Source organism: Lycorma delicatula, chromosome 5, assembly GCF_047948215.1.
Source record: "Lycorma delicatula isolate Av1 chromosome 5, ASM4794821v1, whole genome shotgun sequence".
In the NCBI taxonomy this organism is placed as follows: domain Eukaryota; kingdom Metazoa; phylum Arthropoda; class Insecta; order Hemiptera; family Fulgoridae; genus Lycorma; species Lycorma delicatula.
In genome coordinates, this window is record NC_134459.1 from 68276577 (window position 1) to 68297306 (window position 20730).

Below are 20730 nucleotides of genomic sequence, written 5' to 3' on the forward strand. Positions count from 1 at the left end.
GTTACATAACCAAATCTTGTAATGTTTACTGAAGTTACGTTCACAAATTTTTTCTTCAAATTTTAGGCCCAAAATAAATAATGAAGGACTTATGGAGTCCTGTTTTTTACCTTTTAACTCCTGGTTACTAGTAGTACCTACAAAATAATTGGACTGTTACAAAGTGTCCTTCGTTAAAAAAAAAATTCCCATCAAATTGTAAGATTTTGAAAATGTCTTGTTTTGGGGGTTCAGAAACCACATGTGGGACAGGTGACAAAATTCTGAAATGTTTACAGCAGTAAGTACTTTTTATATACTTTAAAATCATAAAATTTATTTTGTTACTCAAAGGGGTTGATGAGTAATGAAAGCATCAAAACCGCTAAAAGCGCTGTTCCTTCTAACCGTGAACAATGTATCCAAAAAATTTCTCAGCATTAATTTTTTCAGATAATAAAGAGATAGCTTATATTCTAGATAGTTTGTTACTTAAAGTATGATTCATACACAAAAACTCATGTTTAAACACGAAAGTGAATAGACATGCATGTTTGCGTAATCCTGACTGTAAACATTGTAGAAGGTTCAGTTACTGTTTTGATTTCAGTGTGATATGTTGTATTGTTGCTAGTGTTAATACTGTGGTTAGGTAATATACACTTGTTTATAGTAATTAAGTAATTTTATTAGCAATGAACTTCCCTTTTATGCGATATCTTTTATTTTTTATTTTATTAATTAGAGAAATGTTTATTTTAGCTGTAGAGAAAGTGGGATAACACAAAGTGAGGTGTAATTGATAGTTTTATAATTTATACTAACTGTTTTGTTATTGTAAGAATCCTTGCATTTTATAAAAACGGATAATGGAGTCTTCAATTGGCATTCACACTGAAACAGTATGTCATAAATTGATTTACAATAGATCTTCAGTATTGCACGATATTTTAGAGTTTACTGAACAGAAAATAACATTGATATCTTTAAGAAGTGGATGAACTGAAACAAAAAATATCGGTACTTTTCATAAAACCAAATATTTAGATGAATATCTTCATATTCATGGGAAGGTGCTCTGACCCATTTAGCTGTCAAACTAAACCGGTTAAGAAATCTCTTCAAGAAATATCTTTGACATTTTCAAAATGCAGTCCAAATTTGAAATTAATTGCAGGCAGAGCACTGTATACAAAATGCTTAAACAAAATATAGAAACTACATGATACAGAAAGCGAACCAGAATGTCAAGACATATTTGAGCCTCAATATGTTATAGTTGAGTCAGTGAATAAAGCTTGTTCAGCACTTTGTATTTTCCCTGTTAAGATTCAAAAATTATCAAGCAGCACAAAGGAACCAATTTAAAAAAATAAACTTACAAAAATAGCCAAGTGAGTTACCAGTAAATTAAGCAATTCCTTTGATTTAAATGTTTCTACAAAAGAAGCCAGTTTAGTACCACAAAATGATGCTGATTTAGATAGGGAATTTGAAGAATTAATCATTAAATTAAAAGATAAAATGAAAACAGATACATCAACCCAGGAAAACATTAATATTTTAAGTTATTACCAAGCAGATGGAGCATTCAAAAAATTCAACATGAATGTTAGACAGTATTTAGCCTGTCAATCCAAACAATTAGTTAAAACAAGTGAAGTTTTGCCATAAATCGGCAAAAAGAAACCCAGTCACATAATTTATGAAAATGTTCTTAAATGTGTCCAAGATTTTTATCAGAATGATGAGCACAGCCGAATGATGCCAGGCAAGAAGGATTGTGTCTCTGTAAGATAGGCTGACAGGAAAAAAATTAATATTCAAAAAAGGGGGATTATCTTCTATAACTTAAAATAATTGTGCACAGTTATTGCAGACAATATTAAAGATATAACATTTATTTTCTGCTCTAATAAAGATGCCTGCTCTATGAATCATGAGACCTTGCCGTTGGTGAGGGGGCTTGAATGCTCAGGGATACAGAGTAGCTGGACCGAAGGTGCAACCATATCGGAGAGGTATCTGTTGAGAGCCAGACTAAGGAATGATTCCTGAAAGAGGGCAGCAGCTCTTTCAGTAGTTGTTAGGGACGTGAGTCAGGACGACTTAAACGGCCGTATCAACATCACTCAGTCCTCTGAGTACTGCGCAGCTGAAAGCAATGGAAAACTACAGCTGCTTTTTTTCCAAGAAAATGTGGCTCTCTGCATTTTCACATAGCAATAATGGAGGCGCCTTCCTTGGTAAAATATTCCGGAGGTAAAGTCCCCCGTTCGGATCTCCGGGTGGGGACTACTAAGGAAGGGGTCACCAGAAAATTAAAAATTAACATTCTACGAGTCGGAGCGTGGAATGTTAGAAGCTTAAAAAAGGTTGGTAGGCTAGAAAATTTAAAAAGGGAAATGGGTAGGACAAATGTGGATATAGTAGGAATTAGTGAGGTTCGGTGGGAAGAGGAAGGCGACTTTTGGTCAGGTGATTTTAGAGTAATTAACTCAGCGTCAAATAATGGGCAGGCAGGAGTAGGTTTCGTGATGAACAAGAAGATAGGGAGGAGAGTGGAGTATTTCAAAACGCATAGCGATAGAATCATTGTAATAAGGATAAAATCAAAACCTAAACCGACAACGATTGTTAACGTCTATATGCCTACAAGCGCCCATGATGATGATGAGGTAGAGGGTGTATACGAAGAGATTGATGAAGCAATTAAACACGTAAAAGGAGATGAAAATTTAATAATAGTTGGAGATTGGAATGCAAGCATTGGAGAAGGCAAGGAAGGAAATATAGTGGGTGAATACGGGCTGGGCAAAAGGAATGAAAGAGGGGACCGACTTATAGAGTTTTGCACGAAGTATAATTTAGTAATTGCCAACACCCAATTTAAAAATCATAATAGAAGAATATACACTTGGAAAAAGCCAGGCGATACTGCAAGGTATCAGATAGATTATATCATGGTTAAGCAAAGATTTAGAAATCAACTCGTTGACTGCAAAACTTACCCTGGAGCAGACATTGATAGTGACCATAATTTGGTGATAATGAAATGTAGATTGGGGTTTAAAAACCTGAAGAAAAGGTGTCAGATGAATCGGTGGAATTTAGAGAAGCTTGAGGAAGAGGAGGTAAAGAAGATTTTTGAGGAGGACATCACAAGAAGTCTGAGTAAAAAGATAAGGTAGAAAATGTAGAAGAAGAATGGGAGAATGTTAAAAAGGAAATTCTTAAATCAGCAGAAGCAAACTTAGGCGGAATAAAGAGAACTGGTAGAAAACCTTGGGTTTCAGACGATATATTGCAGCTGATGGATGAACGTAGAAAATATAAGAATGCTAGTGATGAAGAAAGTAAAAGGAACTATCGGCAATTAAGAAATGCTATAAACAGGAAGTGCAAACTGGTGAAAGAAGAGTGGATTAAAGAAAAGTGTTCAGAAGTGGAAAGAGAAATGAACATTGGTAAAATAGACGGAGCATACAGGAAAGTTAAGGAAAATTTTGGGGTACATAACGTAAAATGTAATAATGTGTTAAACAAAGATGGTACACCAATATATAATACGAAAGGTAAAGTCGATAGATGGGTGGAATATATTGAAGAGTTATACGGAGGAAATGAATTAGATAATGGTGTTATAGAGGAAGAACAGGAAGTTGAGGAGGATGAAATGGGAGAAACAATACTGAGATCTGAATTTAAGAGAGCATTAAAAGATTTAAATGGCAGAAAGGCTCCTGGAATAGACGGAATACCTGTAGAATTACTGCGCAGTGCAGGTGAGGAAGCGATTGATAGATTATACAAACTGGTGTGTAATATTTATGAAAATGGGGAATTTCCATCAGACTTCAAAAAAAGTGTTATAGTTATGATACCAAAGAAAGCAGGGGCAGATAAATGTGAAGAATACAGAACAATTAGTTTAGCTAGTCATGCATCAAAAATCTTAACTAGAATTTTATACAGAAGAATTGAGAGGAGAGTGGAAGAAGTGTTAGGAGAAGACCAATTTGGTTTCAGGAAAAGTATAGGGACAAGGGAAGCAATTTTAGGCCTCAGATTAATAGTAGAAGGAAGATTAAAGAAAAACAAACCAACATACGTTTATAGACGTTTATGGCGTTTATAGACCTAGAAAAGGCTTTCGATAATGTAGACTGGAATAAAATGTTCAGCATTTTAAAAAAATTAGGGTTCAAATACAGAGATAGAAGAACAATTGCTAACATGTACAGGAACCAAACAGCAACAATAACAATTGAAGAACATAAGAAAGGGTGTCCGACAAGGATGTTCCCTATCGCCGTTACTTTTTAATCTTTACATGGAACTAGCAGTTAATGATGTTAAAGAACAATTTAGATTCGGAGTAACAGTACAAGGTGAAAAGATAAAGATGCTACGATTTGCTGATGATATAGTAATTCTAGCCGAGAGTAAAAAGGATTTAGAAGAAACAATGAACGGCATAGATGAAGTCCTACGCAAAAACTATCGCATTAAAATAAACAAGAACAAAACAAAAGTAATGAAATGTAGTAGAAATAACAAAGATGGACCACTGAATGTGAAAATAGGAGGAGAAAAGATTATGGAGGGTAGAAGAATTTTGTTATTTGGGAAGTAAAATTACTAAATATGGACAATTTATTACTATTATTTATTTTTTTTGACAGAATCTCTGTAACAGTCCTTTTTTTGTTATAAGTACTACTGGTACTTAAGAATTAAAAGGTAAAAAGCAGGCCTGTTACCCTAAGCCATTCGCTATTTACTTTGTGCCCAAAATTTGAAAAAACAATTTGTAAATATAACTTCATTAAAAATTACAAGATTTGGTTATGTAACAAAATGAATTTTGAGTACACTAAGATGAAGTTCCATCTTTACTCTTTCCAAAAGGCCCTCTTTGACCCACCCACTGTACAGTTTAAAATAGAATGCTACAGCTCATTGAAGAAGTGATGAAAATGGCTGTTTTTACCTGTTGGCAAGTTAGAAAATAGTCTATTACTCAAGAAAAAGTTTTTTTAAATATAAAAAAAATATTTTTGCCCATTACAAGGTAGGTAGTTACATACCAAATATCATCAAAATGAAAAATTTGTTGTTTATTTAATTTTTGGAGAGTACTTTTATTTGTTCTTTTATCTTCAGTTTGGAATAAAAATATAATTTTTGTGGATTATGAGATTGATGAACAACTGCAAGTGTGGAAGTGTACAAATTATTCTATTTTATTGCTAGGGTTTATTTGATGCACGGTTATTTACTAATATTTTGAGGAAAAAGTTACAACATATATAATCGTGTATTTTTAAACATAATATTCTTATTTAGCTTCCGTTTGGAAATATCATTTTTTCAAAATATGTATTACATATTTTTAAATCCCTAAAAAAGTTGAGAGAAAGTTTGTGTTAATAGTTTTTTTTTATATCTCTCATAATATCTTGATGATGGCTATCCTGGGTTAATCGCCTGTGTAATGTGATAGTTTGTGTGATACATATAAATATATATATTTATTGATAAACCATCAAAATTCTGTAAGAAAAGCAAGAATCAGAAACTTACCATTTACAAAGCGTTACTTCTATATCTACAGCCATGAATTGTAAAAATTACTCAAACGGCCATAAATAACTAATTCAATAATTTAAATTTCCTCAATGGAATAGACTTGTAAATATTATCTAATAAATTTCTTTGTAAAAAGGAAGGAATTTTAAATATTTAAAAATTCTCATTTAAAAAAAAACCATTGTTTATTATTCCTATCTTTTCTACATAAATTTCTTAATGACACTTAAAAATTCCTGCTTGAAAGAATTTACTAATGCATGTTCCCTTGGCTAGCATTATTTTATTTTTAACTCCAACCAGTAAGCCTGCTAGTATTTAATGCCATAATTGTTTTAGTTACAACATATTACTATTCTAAAGTTCTTATTCTCTATATTATAGTGAAAACATTCTGTTTTCTATATTAGTGGAAAGCAAAGTTTAATATTTGATACTTAAAAACAAATTTATTATTTCAGATTTTTTTCTAGTTTCCAGGTATATAGTATTAAAACTGATTAATATTTGTGCATCCATGTGGGTGTTTTGTATGGGAGTTATTGGCCCAAATGATAGTTAATAGAAAAAAAATTAAGTTTATTTTATTAAAAAATAAAATTAATTTCATAAAAGAATTTGACTGTTCAATAGAGTGATTAAATAAATGTAGCTGTCAAGTCAGAGTTTTATACTATGCCCATAATTAAAAAATTATAATAATTAGGAATACATTATTAGTATACAATTTTTAATGTATGAAAGGAAAGTTATTATTGTACAAAAAATATAATAATGATGCTATATAAATATCATAAGAAGAGATACCTACTATCATTCCATACTTCATACTTATTCACTTTATTCATACTTTATCTGCAATATCATAAATCCATCAACTGTGAATTATTGAGTCATGATAATTCAGAAATCTCAAAGATATGTTGCAGGAGACTGCATCTTTGGAGCTAATATAGTATGAGATTGCAGTCGTATAGCTGTGTTACATCCACAATTTTTAATATGAATGAATACTTTATTACATTAGCCAGTAATATGTGGTGGCTAGGAAACAACTAAGGAAATTACCATTAAAATTAACCTATTAGAGCTATATGTCTTTTTCTGTTGACTTTTCTCATATTAAGGCTTCATCATTACATTGACACACTGTCCCTCCAATGAATAAAAACCTTTTTCATTGAGGAAAGTTTCAGTACATTTATGAGAAGATAGATAACTAGAAACATTGTGTTATACAATTCAAAGTACAAGAATTTAATTGACAAACTGAAAAAGATTTTTTTTTAGCAATTCAAAAATTAATTTTTAAACCATTCTGTGTATTAATCTTGTTTTTATCAATATAACAATATTTTGTTTCTATTTTGATTTCATATATAGTTCAGATTATGAAATCTTATTTTTTATGACACATTTTTCTTATTTTTTCCAGTTACTTGAATTGTTTGATTCAGAAGATCCTAGGGAGAGAGATTTTTTGAAGACAACATTGCATAGAATTTATGGAAAATTTTTGGGTTTGCGAGCTTACATTAGAAAACAAATAAATAATATATTTTATAGGTAAGTATTTACTTTTAGGAGGCAATTATACATTATTTTTTTAATGCTTTTGAAACATGGTTTACATGGTTCAGAAGCATTATTCAGAACAGCAAAAATTTTTAACTGCATGTAACATATTGCTATAATTATTTTTTCAGACCTTCATTTTAATGACTTTTTCTTTAATTATAATATACCAATTGTAATGTTAATTTTTTTTTTTATTTAATGGTATAATTAAAAAAAAATCATGGTAAGAGTTACCGATTGCTAAAAAACAGATTTTTAGATAAAAAGAATTTTTTATGAAATCATTTCTTTAAAATAGCTAAAAATCTTCTTCCCAATTCATTGTAGTAAATTTTTAATGGTACTTGTAATTTGTACTTTCTTTTTTTAAATGTTTACAATTTCAAGAATTTATTAAAATTATTATACACCACTTACAACAAATAGCTTGATATCCATGTGATTTCTCTGCCATATTGCTCTGTAATATTTCATATGGGGTGTGTGAGAAAAGTAATGCTGTGTTTACCGGTTCGTGCTAGACTGGTGTTTGTTCATCTCTTCCACATGCTCATTACGGAGTTTCAACCCCGTTCAGCCAACACATTATTTTTGACAGCACCATCAGTGAAGTTGTGTTTTTGTTGTTTGTTACAAAAATGGAGCATCGGAATTTAGAGCAACGTTGTGCAATCAAGTTTTGTGTTAAACTTGGGGAATCCGCGAGTGTGTGACCTTTGAAAAGTTGAAACAGGCCTATGGGAAACATTGCTTATCAAGAGCATAAGTTTTTGGTTGGCACAAATCATTTTTGGAAGGCCGAAAACAGGTTGAAGATCTACCTTGCTCAGAGAGACCTTCAAGTTCAAAATCTGACAAAAATGTTGATCATGTGAGGGTTCTTGTGATATGACACCATCATTTAACAATAAGGATGATGAGTGAACAGTTAAATTTAAACACTTTCACTGTACATCAAATTTTGACAGACGATTTTGACTTGCGAAAGGTATGTGCGAAAATTGATGCCTCACAAAACGGAACAGAAGGACAATCGAAGAAACGCATGCGTTGATCTTGAGAGAATTGACAATGACCAAGAATTCTTCAATCATGTGAGATCACAGGTGGATGAATCCTAGATATTTGAGTACAATCCTGAAACAAAGCAGTTACGCGAAGAGTGGCACACTCCATCATCTCCTCTACCAAAAAAAATGTCAAAAGAGCAAATCAAAGATCAAGACCATGCTGATTGGTTTTTTGACAGTAGGGTATCGTGCATAAAGAATTTGTTCCTTCAGAACAAACTATCAACCAAGTGTTTTACAAAGGTGTCCTTGAAAGGCTCAGGAAAAGAGTAATTCACGTGAGACCAGACATTGCAGACAAGTGGATGCTTCATCATGACAATGCCTGTGTCACATGGCCATTTCCATCAGGGATGTTTGACCTTAAAACACATTCCTACGGTTCCTCAACCCTCCTATTTACCAGATTTGAATCCTTGTGACGCTTTCCTTTCCCCGAAATTGAAACATGTCTTAAAAGGACGTCATTTTGGAACTCTGGAGAACATTCAAAAGACTGTGACCGACCGGTTAAAAGCACTACCAGTTGAAGCCTTCCAGTGCTACTACCAGAAATGGGAACGACTCCGCCAGTTTATAGCTGCCCAAGGGAACTACTTTGAAGGGGATAATATTGTTGTTTGAAACAATTAAAAACATGGTAAAAAAAAGTCAGTCTCATTACTTTTCTAAGAACATACAAGTGTGTGAGAAAAGTAATGAGACTGACTTTTTTTTAGCAATGTTTTTAATTGTTTCAAACAACAATATTATCCCCTTCAAAGTAGTTCCCTTGGGCAGCTATAAACTGGCGGAGTCATTCCCATTTCTGGTATTAGCACTGGAAGGCTTCAACTGGTAGTGCTTTTAACCGGTCGGTCACAGTCTTTTGAATGTTCTCCAGAGTTCCACACACTTGTGTGTTCTTAGAAAAACAGAAATGTTTATATATGGGACTATATATAGCATTATTACATTACATAACGTACATACATAACATTGAATTATCCAGTAGATATTATTACTAATGTTATTATTAGTAGTATTATTGAATATCCAGTAGATAACACCAAAAACTACACTGAATCATAGATAATTGAATAAGTCTATATAGTCTAGCAACAAATATATGCTCACAATTCCACTAGGCATTTTAATATTGATATCCAGTTTATAAATATTGATAATTGTGGATTGGGAAAGATTGACATATAAAAATTTATATTATTAAAAATTTTTTTTTTTAATTTAAAAATCAGTATTTGCCAAAAAACGTCACTGCAGTGGAGGAATATAATGATTGATTGATATAACTACAAAATAAAGCAATAAATTTGAATTGATGATGCTTTTTCAGCTGATGGACACATTCTCACCTTTACAGAGCCAGGCTGTTGATTTTATGTCACTCTATACTCATCAGTTTCAAATCGAAAATGTAATAATGATCTTTGTCTCATCATATGTGACTGTTTGATGTAGAAGATTATTTCCCTCTTGAAATCAATTTAAGAGCCTTTGGGCAAATTTTCTGTCAGGCCTATTTCTGATTTTATATTAAAAGCCTTAGAACGCACCTTTCTAAGAATTTGTGGAACCCAAGCGGCCTTGTGATAATGGAAAGTGCATAATTTCATCAACCGATTATTACCATAAGATGCCCATCATCTTCAATGAGGTTACAGATCGATTGAATGTTGTCATCTGTCAACTTGTCCTGAACACCCATTGTGGCTCATTTTCTACAGCTTCATGCTCTCCTTTAAAATTTCTGGCCCAGCTGTAAACTTGGATATATCATGAATTCATTTCTCCAAAGTATGCATGCAGTCCAGTCAGAAATATTTGTCAAATTTTGGGCAATAATAAAGAAGTTTTGGACCGATTGTTTTCATTTCTCCAGTGTTACTATTTTCCATACTTTTTAATAGTGTTAATAAATTTTTTTTACAGTAGTTGTGTGTTTTTGTGTTTAATATTTTAGTTTATTTTTTTGTCATTGTTTTTAATATCTTACTTTAAGATTTGATGTTCTTTTATTAGATTTTGTATTTTATATTTTTGTTTTCTGGGCAATGATAACATAAAAATGTTTTTTTGCCAAAAAAAAATTGTATGAGGCTACTGACCAAAGAGAGATGCAATTTGAAAGGCAACTGGATCATCCATTCCCTCCCTCACAAAAAATTCATTGTCACTGTCCCTCTGCACCACCTCACTCATGTTTGTACAAGCCATGAAGACAATTTGCATAATTAAAAAAATAAAATATTTTTAGTGCAATAAGACTTGACACTAGTAGTGGTAAAGATGTAAAATTATCTCATTTTTATTTTGGCTTAAAAATAACCTGTACATAGGTTAAAATCCACTTCTTGTGACATGGGTACCATTCATTTTCTGGGTATAAATATTAAAATTTGCATTTTGCTTTTCTATAAGACAGTAAGACATGTTTAACAGATTTAAGAGTGTAGTAAGATTCTCAGTATTGCTGTTTACATACTTTTGTCTGCCTTCAAGTAATAGGAAGAAAATAAATATACAATCCATTTATCTTACTGTTTGTAGTATGTAAATTGGACTGATAATAATATCTTCTTAATGAATTGATTTCTATAATTTTTACTTACTTACAGATATATAAAAATTAGGCCATCGTTAAAATATTCTGTTTACAAATATATTTGTGTAACTAGTAACTAGTACATATGTTTCCAAGGAGGCATTTCTCTCATAAAGAGACGTACTTTGATATTTACATTAGTGTAATTTGTAAATTATTTGACGAAGGTAATTTTAAAATTCTTTTAAATTTATCCTATTTCTGAATGGGTTAATGTTGTGTTATGACAAAGAATTTTTTATGTTCAAAAAAATCAAATTTAGCTTTATACTCTTCATCATTTATTGATATACATATATCATATTCACCTTTTTATTTATATATATATATATATATATATATATATTCATGTCACATTTTTAATCTTTAGTTTTTATCTTTAATAACTTTTTGCTGAACAAATTAGCATATTTAATACTCTAACTTTTGAAAATTATCGTTGGTGATTAAAAGATGTGATTTGCTTTGAAAGTGTTTCGGAGTAAGTGAAATTTTTTCATGTCTATAACTTCTTAGGAAAATAAATTTCAGTATGAAATTGTTATGGTGGACTTTCTGAAGATAACAGACATATAGATTCGTGTACAGATAAAATAAATGTATAATTTGCTATATTTGCTCATCATAACTAACAGTTCACTCTGTTTATGAACAAATATTATATAAAAATTATAAATTTAAAATTATATTTGATCAAAAAGTAATAAGAATTTTTAATTTTTCTTCAAAAGTATTTATTCAATCTTCATTGTTCCTCTCTTTTCCTTCAAAGTAGTCCTATGAAATTATACACTTATACCATTGTAGCTTCCAGTTTGATAAACATGGGTGAAATGCCTCTTTGAGTATCACCTTGAGTTTGGCTTACACGTTCACCTTTATCTCATGTGTTGTGAAAAAGTTTTCCAATGAATGTCTCTTTTAAGTTTGGGAAATAAGAAAATTTCACAGGAAGCCATGTCTGGAGAATAGGATGGTTGCAGCAGCACTCCACGTTTGACTTAAACTTGATTTTTTTTTTGTCTTGTCCTCAGCAGAAAACTTCCATTAGTACGATTGAGCCTTTGACTCAATGTTGTAACCATACACCTACATTTTATCACCAGTTATGATGTGAAGCAGGTGTGGGTCTTCAGCAATGTCAGTAAGCATTTGTTGAGCAATGATTATGTTAATCTGTTTTGGTGGAAATCTAGCAGTTTTGGAACAGATTTTGCTGCCACCTGTGTTTTATGTTCAAAGCAGTAGTAAAAATAACTTTGCATGAGTAGTGTGAAAGTCCTACTTCTTTGCAACCTTGATAATTGTGATTCTACGATTAGCAGTTTTTTTAACTTTTTTTGATATCTTCATTAATGTGCTAGGATACTCGAACCTCACATCATCTTCAATGTCTTTTTGGCCTTCCTGAAAGTATTTTACTACTCATAAATTCACGATTGTGACTTAGCATAGTTGCCAAAGGCCTTTAACATTTTAAATATTTTGCTTCCCTTAATTCTGTTTTTAAGAAAAACTTCAAACACCCTCATCCTACCTTTTGCCGCACAAAAGATCACTGAGTAAAGAACATCTTGCTTTTTTACTTGCCAAGCACAAACTAAGTATTGCGGCTGGCTTAAAATCAGCACATACTTCACTGATAATACTACCAGTATCCAGAAAAAAATCAACTCAATTGAAAGATATAGTGCATGCAATTTAAAAACTCTGCTTACTTTGTTATCAGACCTTGTATTTACATACACATACAATGTATTATATTACTTAAAATAATGAAAATTATAATTTTTCAAAAGTTTGAGATTAAATTAAAAAATGAATCATATTTATATATAAAATTAAAGATATTATTTATTTCCTTGGTGAATTTTAGAGAACTGTTACCCTATTAATAAAAAATATATGTGACTATTTATATTCACTTTCCTCTACAATGCATTTGGAAAGTTTCTGTACATTGGAATTATGGAAGTATAATGATGAAACTTTCCTAATTATTACTTTGTATTTTTATTTTATAGAAATGGATGTGTAATAACTGGAATAGTTTATAAAATGTGTTGAAAGTCACCTCCTCCAACATGATACAATACTGCACACGTTTCAGTTTGTTTTCAAATACTTTAACTACCTGATGTACTAGAATGTCTCATATGTATATCTTTATTGCGGTTTTTAGTTCATCAATCATGCGTGGTCTGATGCGATACACTACTTATTTTGCTGTCGCCCTCCCATAGAAAGTAATATGGGTAAGTCAGATTGAGCGATGGTGCAGGCCCAAACCCCTCAAAATGATTTGTTCACCAAAGACATTTTGTAAAATAGTCACTGACCTGTTGGATGTGGCACCATCTTGTTGGAACCAACTGTGATTAATTTCCACTTCTGTTAACTGAATAAGGAAGTTTGTTAAAACAGCATGATAAAATTCACTGTTAACTGCATTTTCAAAAAAGAATAGACCCACAATGCATGGTCTACTCACACTGACCCAGACTCCAATTTTCGCTTCGTGTAAAGATTGTTCATGTATTTTATTGGGAGTTACTTGTCAACCACAATTGTGTATTTTGTGAATTTATGTACCCTCTCAGATGAAACCGTGCTTCATCTGTTAAAAGCTAAATGTCTAGGATACCTACAGAATTTTGGTTAATAAAACATTTAAACCGTTGATGTAATTTAAGTCTTTTGGTATGAATTGTTGGTTTCAGTTCTTGAACACGTATTATTTTATTGTGGAAAAGTTTCAGTTCTTTTCTTACAGTTTTATGTGCAGTAGCAAGTCTATTGTAGCATCATGTGGTTCGTGTAAGCAAGTCTATTGTGCATCATCCTGCTATTGTACTAACTTTGGTAGACTTTCAGTTATAGCATCTGAAATACCAAGCAGCTTCTATTTGTTTAGTTTAGGTGATCTTCCACTTAGATCAGTGTCTTAAACAGAGCCTGTTGCTCAACATTTTTTTCAGTAAGAACTGTGTTGAACTGCATTGCAGTTACGAACAGGAAGAATATTTGGAAACTTTTCAGAAAACATTTGCTTCACTAAATCGGTAAAATTGTCACCTTCACGAGAGACATTTTCAAAGAGAAAAATGTGTTCCTTTACTGAAGGAACAATTACATTTCTCACAATTATCGATTCAAATAAATGAAACTAAGTATATTTTAATCACAGCTCAACAGCTGATGTCTTGGTTTATTACTGAGCAACACCAAACAAACCCACAGAGCAACCAATCCAATGCCAAAAGAACAGAATGCACCACATAATTGTGAAGCATACTGCACAGCAACTTTATGAACAGACTGTACAATTATATATTTATTTACCTCTTATTTCATAAAATGCAGAACAATAGAGAATATTATTAATAAATATTACATATTTCTTCTTGCTTTGTTTATTTTATATAGAATTTTCTTTATACGAAACAACTGATATTTCTTCATCTAAACTTTAAAATTTAATAAGAGTATTTAAAAAGTAAGATAAGTTAATTTTAAGAAGTTTTATATTTATTTTTTTTTTTTTTTTAATTTAATTGTAATCTTATTTTATTTTTTTAGCTTTATATATGAAACAGAACACCATAATGGAATTGCTGAACTTTTAGAAATCTTAGGAAGGTAAGTACTAGCTATAAACTAAACTATATGAACATACTTATAAGTATAAAGTAAAGCCAGATTTTAATTTATTATCTGAAAGAATTGAAAAGGTTTTTAGAAAAATTTATAATAAATAAATAAAAATACAAGCTCCATTAATAAAATTGTTATGAGAATTTTCTTAATCTCTCCATATACAAAGGGTGGCTGGAAGGTAAACAAATTATCATAACTTGCTAATAAAAAGAAATGCTAGTTAAAAAAAAAAAAACAAAACAAATATGACATAAAAATACATTTTATTTGCTACAAAAACTTAAATTTATTTCACCCAATGGTGAACCAGTTTTCTCATTACATCATTGAGGAATAATGGTGATCTTTCCTTGATCCAACTTTACTGTACCATCAGTACAGTACGTTAGTACTGTACCATCAGTACATTAGATCATCATCCATAGTGAAATAAAACCCTTGAAATCCCTCTTTAATTGCTTAAAGAAGTGAAAACCATAGGGCGCTGATGAATACGAAGGGTGTGGAATAGATTCAAATTTCAACTTCACAAGAGCACCCACCAACAGATTTTACATTTATTTACCCATTTATTCAGTAATGTGTTCTGCTTGTTTTTTTGATATGTCTATTTGAGTGGAGATGCATTATTATGTGATGCGATAAATCATTTTGAATTCATTCATCCTCTTCCTTTTGGTACTTCTCATCAGTCTGAGAAAGCTGGTTGACTAGTCAAGACTCATGCTCAGTATTCACTTTACCTTACCAGCTTCTGATGCAAAAAATTTTATTGCCCACCTTCTCGCAGCACTTCAATCAACATTATTATCATCATCATCATAGACAGTTTTTAGATGACAATGAATGTGTCTAACATTCACTTTTTCTGCTGTTAAGGTTTCAGTCATTGCACATTGTTTAGACATGTTGACGTAGTAGGTCACCCCATAACACTGATGACTGGCAGAAAATATGAGGACAAGGGACAACAAGTTTTGGAGTATTAGTATTAGGGAATGAAATTATCTGCCCTTGGTGCGCAGCGTTTTATTCTGTTATGTTTCAATGTACATTTCATATTAACTGCCTCGTCATATGTTATCTGATAAAAATATTAATTTACCCATTTTTTATGTTTATAATTTTATCAGTCTGTCATGTCATCTTTCTTGTTTAATCAATTACCTTCTTTTACAATTTGGGTTTAGATTGTTGAATTGATTAATAACAATTCAAATAATTCTAGTTGTCTTGTAAGAGTTCTAACAATGTTGAATGCTTACAAATTCATAATATTTACTGTTTACAATTTTATTTTTATTAAAAAATAGATGGCATTTGATGTTTATATTTTTTACATATGATTAGAGAAGGAAACTTATTTATGTTAAAGGCTATTTTTTTTAATATTAGTATAAATTACTTTTCTTTAAAATATATTTTACATATATATGGAAGAGTACTTAAACTACTTTTCTATATAATTTCCACCATTCATTATTAAGGCACTTTTCATATCTTGTTATCAATCTTTCATTCCTTCCTCAAAGAACAGTTGAAGTAGCCGATGTTTTAGAGCATTTTTCATGTCAGCATTGTCATAACACTATCTGGCAAAAGATTACTTGCAATAAAAAACAAGTAACTTTGTGCTGAGTGACTCTCAGCACAAAGTCAGGACTACAAAGGTGGGTGTTAATTACTCCCCACCAAATTGTTCAATTAGACTGAGCTTCACTAGCAACATGTGAATAAGCATTGTTAAGCAACAAAATTCTACAATTGAACATGCCTCAAGTGAAGCATTTATAGTCTCATCTCTCAAGAAGAAGTCAACCAACAAAACCCCTTTCTTATCTCAGAAGACTGTGTGCATGATTTTTTTGTGTTTTGTGTGTAGACTGGTGTTTGGATTTTGCATATAGGTTGGTGTTTGAGAGATGCAAGTATCACCAATCATATTTAGCTCAAAAAATCATCACCTTAATTTTTATAGGGCTGAACAGAGTTTTTGTAAAAGACAAAAGAATCTGATCGCTTGGTTTTGTGAATCTCCATTAACATTTTTGGCACCCAAGAGCAGAGTTTGTGATAGCCTAGGTATTGTGTTAAGATTTCATCCAAAACTTCATGAAATTTCAAAGATCTCTATATATAACAAACAAATTGTAAGCTGTCAGTTTGCTGTTATTTTTTCATCTACTTGAGTAACCAAATCATTATTCATGATAGAAAGGCGCTCACTCCTATACTCATTGTACACATTATTGTGTCCCTCATTGAATTGCCACATGAACTTTCTAACCATTCCATCACCTGCAGCTTTTTCACCATATGACGGTTGTCTGAAAATTTTTGAACCTCAACATAAAGATGGCAGCATTCGTCAACAAAAGTTAGGGATTGTATTCATGCATGCGTTGAAAGGTACTCACTAAAATTTCAGCTATTTTGGACACTCAGTTGTTTGATAATCGTTCGAGTAAGTCATTGTGACTGTTTTTGTGAAAATAGAAAAAATTGAATATCGTGCCGTGATTAAATACTAGCATTTGAAAGGCAATATGCCTACACAAATTAAAACTGAATTGGACACTGTTTACAGTCCCATCATTTGCCACTGTGACAAGATGGACAGCTGAATTTAAACATGGTCATACCAGCTTGGTTGATGATGAGCGTTCAGGATGGCCAAAAACTGCATCCACCACTGATATTGAAAAAGTTCACCAAATGGTACTGGATGACCGACGAATTAAGGTTAGAAATAGCAGAGGCTATGGGCATATCGAAACAATGTGTTTGTCATTTATTAACTGAAAAATGAGATATGCATAAGCTATCCGCCTCCCTCTATGAATCATGAGACCTGGCCGTTGGTGAGGGGGCTTGAGTACTCAGTGATACAGAGTAGCTGGACCGAAGTTGCAACCATATCGGAGAGGTATGTGTTGAGAGCCAGACTAAGAAATGATTCCTGAAAGAGGGCAGCAGCTCTTTCAGTAGTTAAGGGCTTAAGTCATGACGACTTAAACAGCCATATCAACATCACTCAGTCCTCTGAGTACTGCACAGCTGAAAGCAATGGAAGACTACAGTTGCTTCTTTTCCAAGAAAATGTAACTCTCTGCATTTTCATATAGCAATGATGGAGGCACCTTCCTTGGTAAAATATTCCGGAGGTAAACTAGTCCCCCGTTTGGATCTCCGGGTGAGGACTACTAAGGAAGGGGTCACCAGAAAATTAAAAAATAACATTCTACAAGTTGGAGCGTGGAATGTTAGTAGTTTAAAAAAGGTTGGTAGGTTAGAAAACTTGAAAAGGGAAATGGACAGTTAAATGTAGATCTAGTAGGAATTAGTGAGGTTCAGTGGGAAGAGGAAAACGACTTTTGGTCAGGTGATTTTAGAATAATAAAGGGTAGGCAGGAGTAAATTTCGTAATGAACAAGAAGACACGAAAGAGAGTAAAGTATTTCAAAAGCTTAGCGATAGAATCATTGTAATCAGAATAAAATCAAAACCTAAGCCGACAACGATTGCTAATGTCTGTATGCCTACAAGCACCCATGATGATGATGAGGTAGAGTGTGTATATGAAAAAATTGACGAAGCAATTATAAACACATAAAAGGAGATGAAAATTTAATAATAGTTGCAGATTGGAATGCAAGCATTGGAAAAGGCAAGGAAGGAAATATATTGGGTGAATATAGGCTGGGCAAAAGGAATGAAAGAGGGGACTGACTTATAGAGTTTTGCGTGAAGTATAATTTAGTAATTGCCAACATCCAGTTTAAAAATCATAATAGAAGAATATACACTTGGAAAAAGCCAGGCGATACTGCAAGGTATCAGATGGATTATATCATGGTTAAGCAAAGATTTATAAATCAACTCATTGACTACAAAACTTACCCTGGAGCAGACATGGATAGGGACTATAATTTAGTGATAATGAAATGTAGATTGGGGTTTAAAAACCTGAAGAAAAAATGTCAGATGAATCTGTGGAATTTAGAGAAGTTTGAGGAAGAGGAGGTAAAGAAGATTTTTGAGGAGGACATCGCAAGAAGTCTGAGTAAAAAGATAAGGTAGAAAATGTAGAAGAAGAATGGGAGAATGTTAAAAAGGAAATTTTTAAATCAGCAGAAGCGAACTTAGGCAGAACAAAGAGAACTGGTAGAAAACCTTGGGTTTCAGACGATATATTGCAGCTGATGAATGAACAAAAAATATAAGAATGCTAGTGATGAAGAAAGTAAAAGGAACTATCGACAATTAAGAAATACTATAAACAGAAAGTGCAAACTAGCGAAAGAAGAGTGGATTAAAGAAAAGTGTTCAGAAGTGGAAAGAGAAATGAACATTGGTAAAATAGACAGAGCATACAGGAAAGTTAAGGAAAATTTTGGGGTACATAAATTAAAATCCAATAATGTGTTAAACAAAGATGGTATACCGATTTATAATACAAAAGGTAAAGTCGATAGGTGGGTGGAATATATTGAAGAGTTATATGGAGGCAATGAATTAGAAAATGGTGTTATAGAGGAAGTTGAAGAGGATGAAATGGGAGAAACAATAATGAGATCTGAATTTAAGAGAGCATTAAAAGATTTAAATGGCAGAAAGGCTCCTGGAATAGACGGAATACCTGTAGAATTACTGCGCAGTGCAGGTGAAGAAGTGATTGATAGATTATACAAAATGGTGTGTAATATTTATGAGAAAGGGGAAGTTCCGTCAGACTTCAAAAAGTGTATTATAGTCATGATACCAAAGAAAGCAGGAGCAGATAAATGTGAAGAATACAGTACAATTAGTTTAAGTAGTCATGCATCAAAAATCGTAACTAGAATTCTATACAGATGAATTGAGAGGAGAGCGGAAGAAGTGTTAGGAGAAGACCAATTTGGTTTCAGGAAAAGTACAGGGACAAAGGAAGCAGTTTTAGGCCTCAGATTAATAGTAAAAGGAAGATTAAAGAAAAACAAACCAACATACTTGGCATTTATAGACCTAGAAAAGACATTCGAAAATGTAGACTGTAATAAAATGTCTAGCATTTTAAAAAAATTAGGGTTCAAATACAGAGATAGAAGAATTGCTAACATTTACAGGAACCAAACAGCAACGGTAATAATTGAAGAACATAAGAAAGAAGCCGTAATAAGAAAGGGAGTCCAACAAGGATGTTCCCTATCCCCGTTACTTTTTAATCTTTACATAGAACTAGCAGTTAATGATGTTAAAGAACAATTTAGATTCGGAGTAACAGTACAAGGTGAAAAGATAAAGATGCTATGATTTGCTGTTGATATAGTAATTCTAGCTGAGAGTAAAAAGGATTTAGAAGAAACAATGAACGGCATGGATGAAGTCCTACGCAAGAACAAAACGCATTTAAAATAAACAAGAACAAAACGAAAGTAATGAAACGTAGTAGAAATAACAAAGATTGACCACTGAATGTGAAAACAGGAGGAGAAAAGATATGGAAGTAGAATTACTAAAGATGGACGAAGCAGGAGCAATATAAAATGCCAAATAGCACAGGTGAAACGTGCCTTCAGTTGTAAATATAATTTGTTTACATCAAAAATGAATTTAAATGTCAGGAAAAGATTTTTGAAAGTATATGTTTGGAGTGTCGCTTTATATGGAAGTGAAACTTGGATGATTGGAGTATGTGAGAGGAAAAGATTAGAAACTTTTGAAATGTGGTGCTATAGGAGAATGTTAAAAATCAGATGGGTGGATAAAGTGACAAATGAAGAGGTGTTGCGGCAAATAGATGAAGAAAAAAGCATTTGGAAAAATATAGCTAAAAGACGAGATAGACTTATAGGCCATATATTAAGGCATCCTTGAATAGTCGCTTTAATTTTGGAGGGACAGGTAGAAGGAAAAAATTGTGCAGGCAGGCAATGTTTGGAATATGTAAAACAAATAGTTAGGGATGTAGGATGTAAGGGGTATACCGAAATGAAACGACTAGCACTAGATAGGGATAGGTTTGACTAGCTCTTGGAGAGCTGCATCAAACCAGTTAAATGACTGAAGATAAAAAAAAAGAAGCTATCCGCGCATTGGGTGCTGTGTTTACTCACTTTGCGTCAAAAATGGATTCGAATGAACGTTTCCAAGGCCCTGCTGGAACAGTTTAAGCAAAACGAATCAAAATTTTTTGAATTTATTCATAACCAGATGAAACGTGAATCCACCACTACACTCTTGAGATGAAACAACTGTCAAAACAGTGGA

At 32.2% G+C, this 20730-nt stretch overlaps 1 protein-coding gene across 7 annotated transcripts in view; it reads left to right on the top strand.

Moving 5' to 3' along the window:
• The window catches only part of LOC142325064 (serine/threonine-protein phosphatase 2A 56 kDa regulatory subunit gamma isoform-like), a 166549-nt gene that overhangs the window by 125342 nt on the left and 20477 nt on the right, over nt 1-20730 (top strand). For all 7 annotated transcript variants that reach the window (XM_075366377.1, XM_075366376.1, XM_075366378.1 and 4 more), the window contains 2 exons: nt 7007-7137; nt 14404-14463. In XM_075366377.1, the coding sequence (XP_075222492.1) occupies nt 7007-7137; nt 14404-14463 (191 nt within the window). The remainder of the gene's footprint in view (nt 1-7006; nt 7138-14403; nt 14464-20730) is intronic.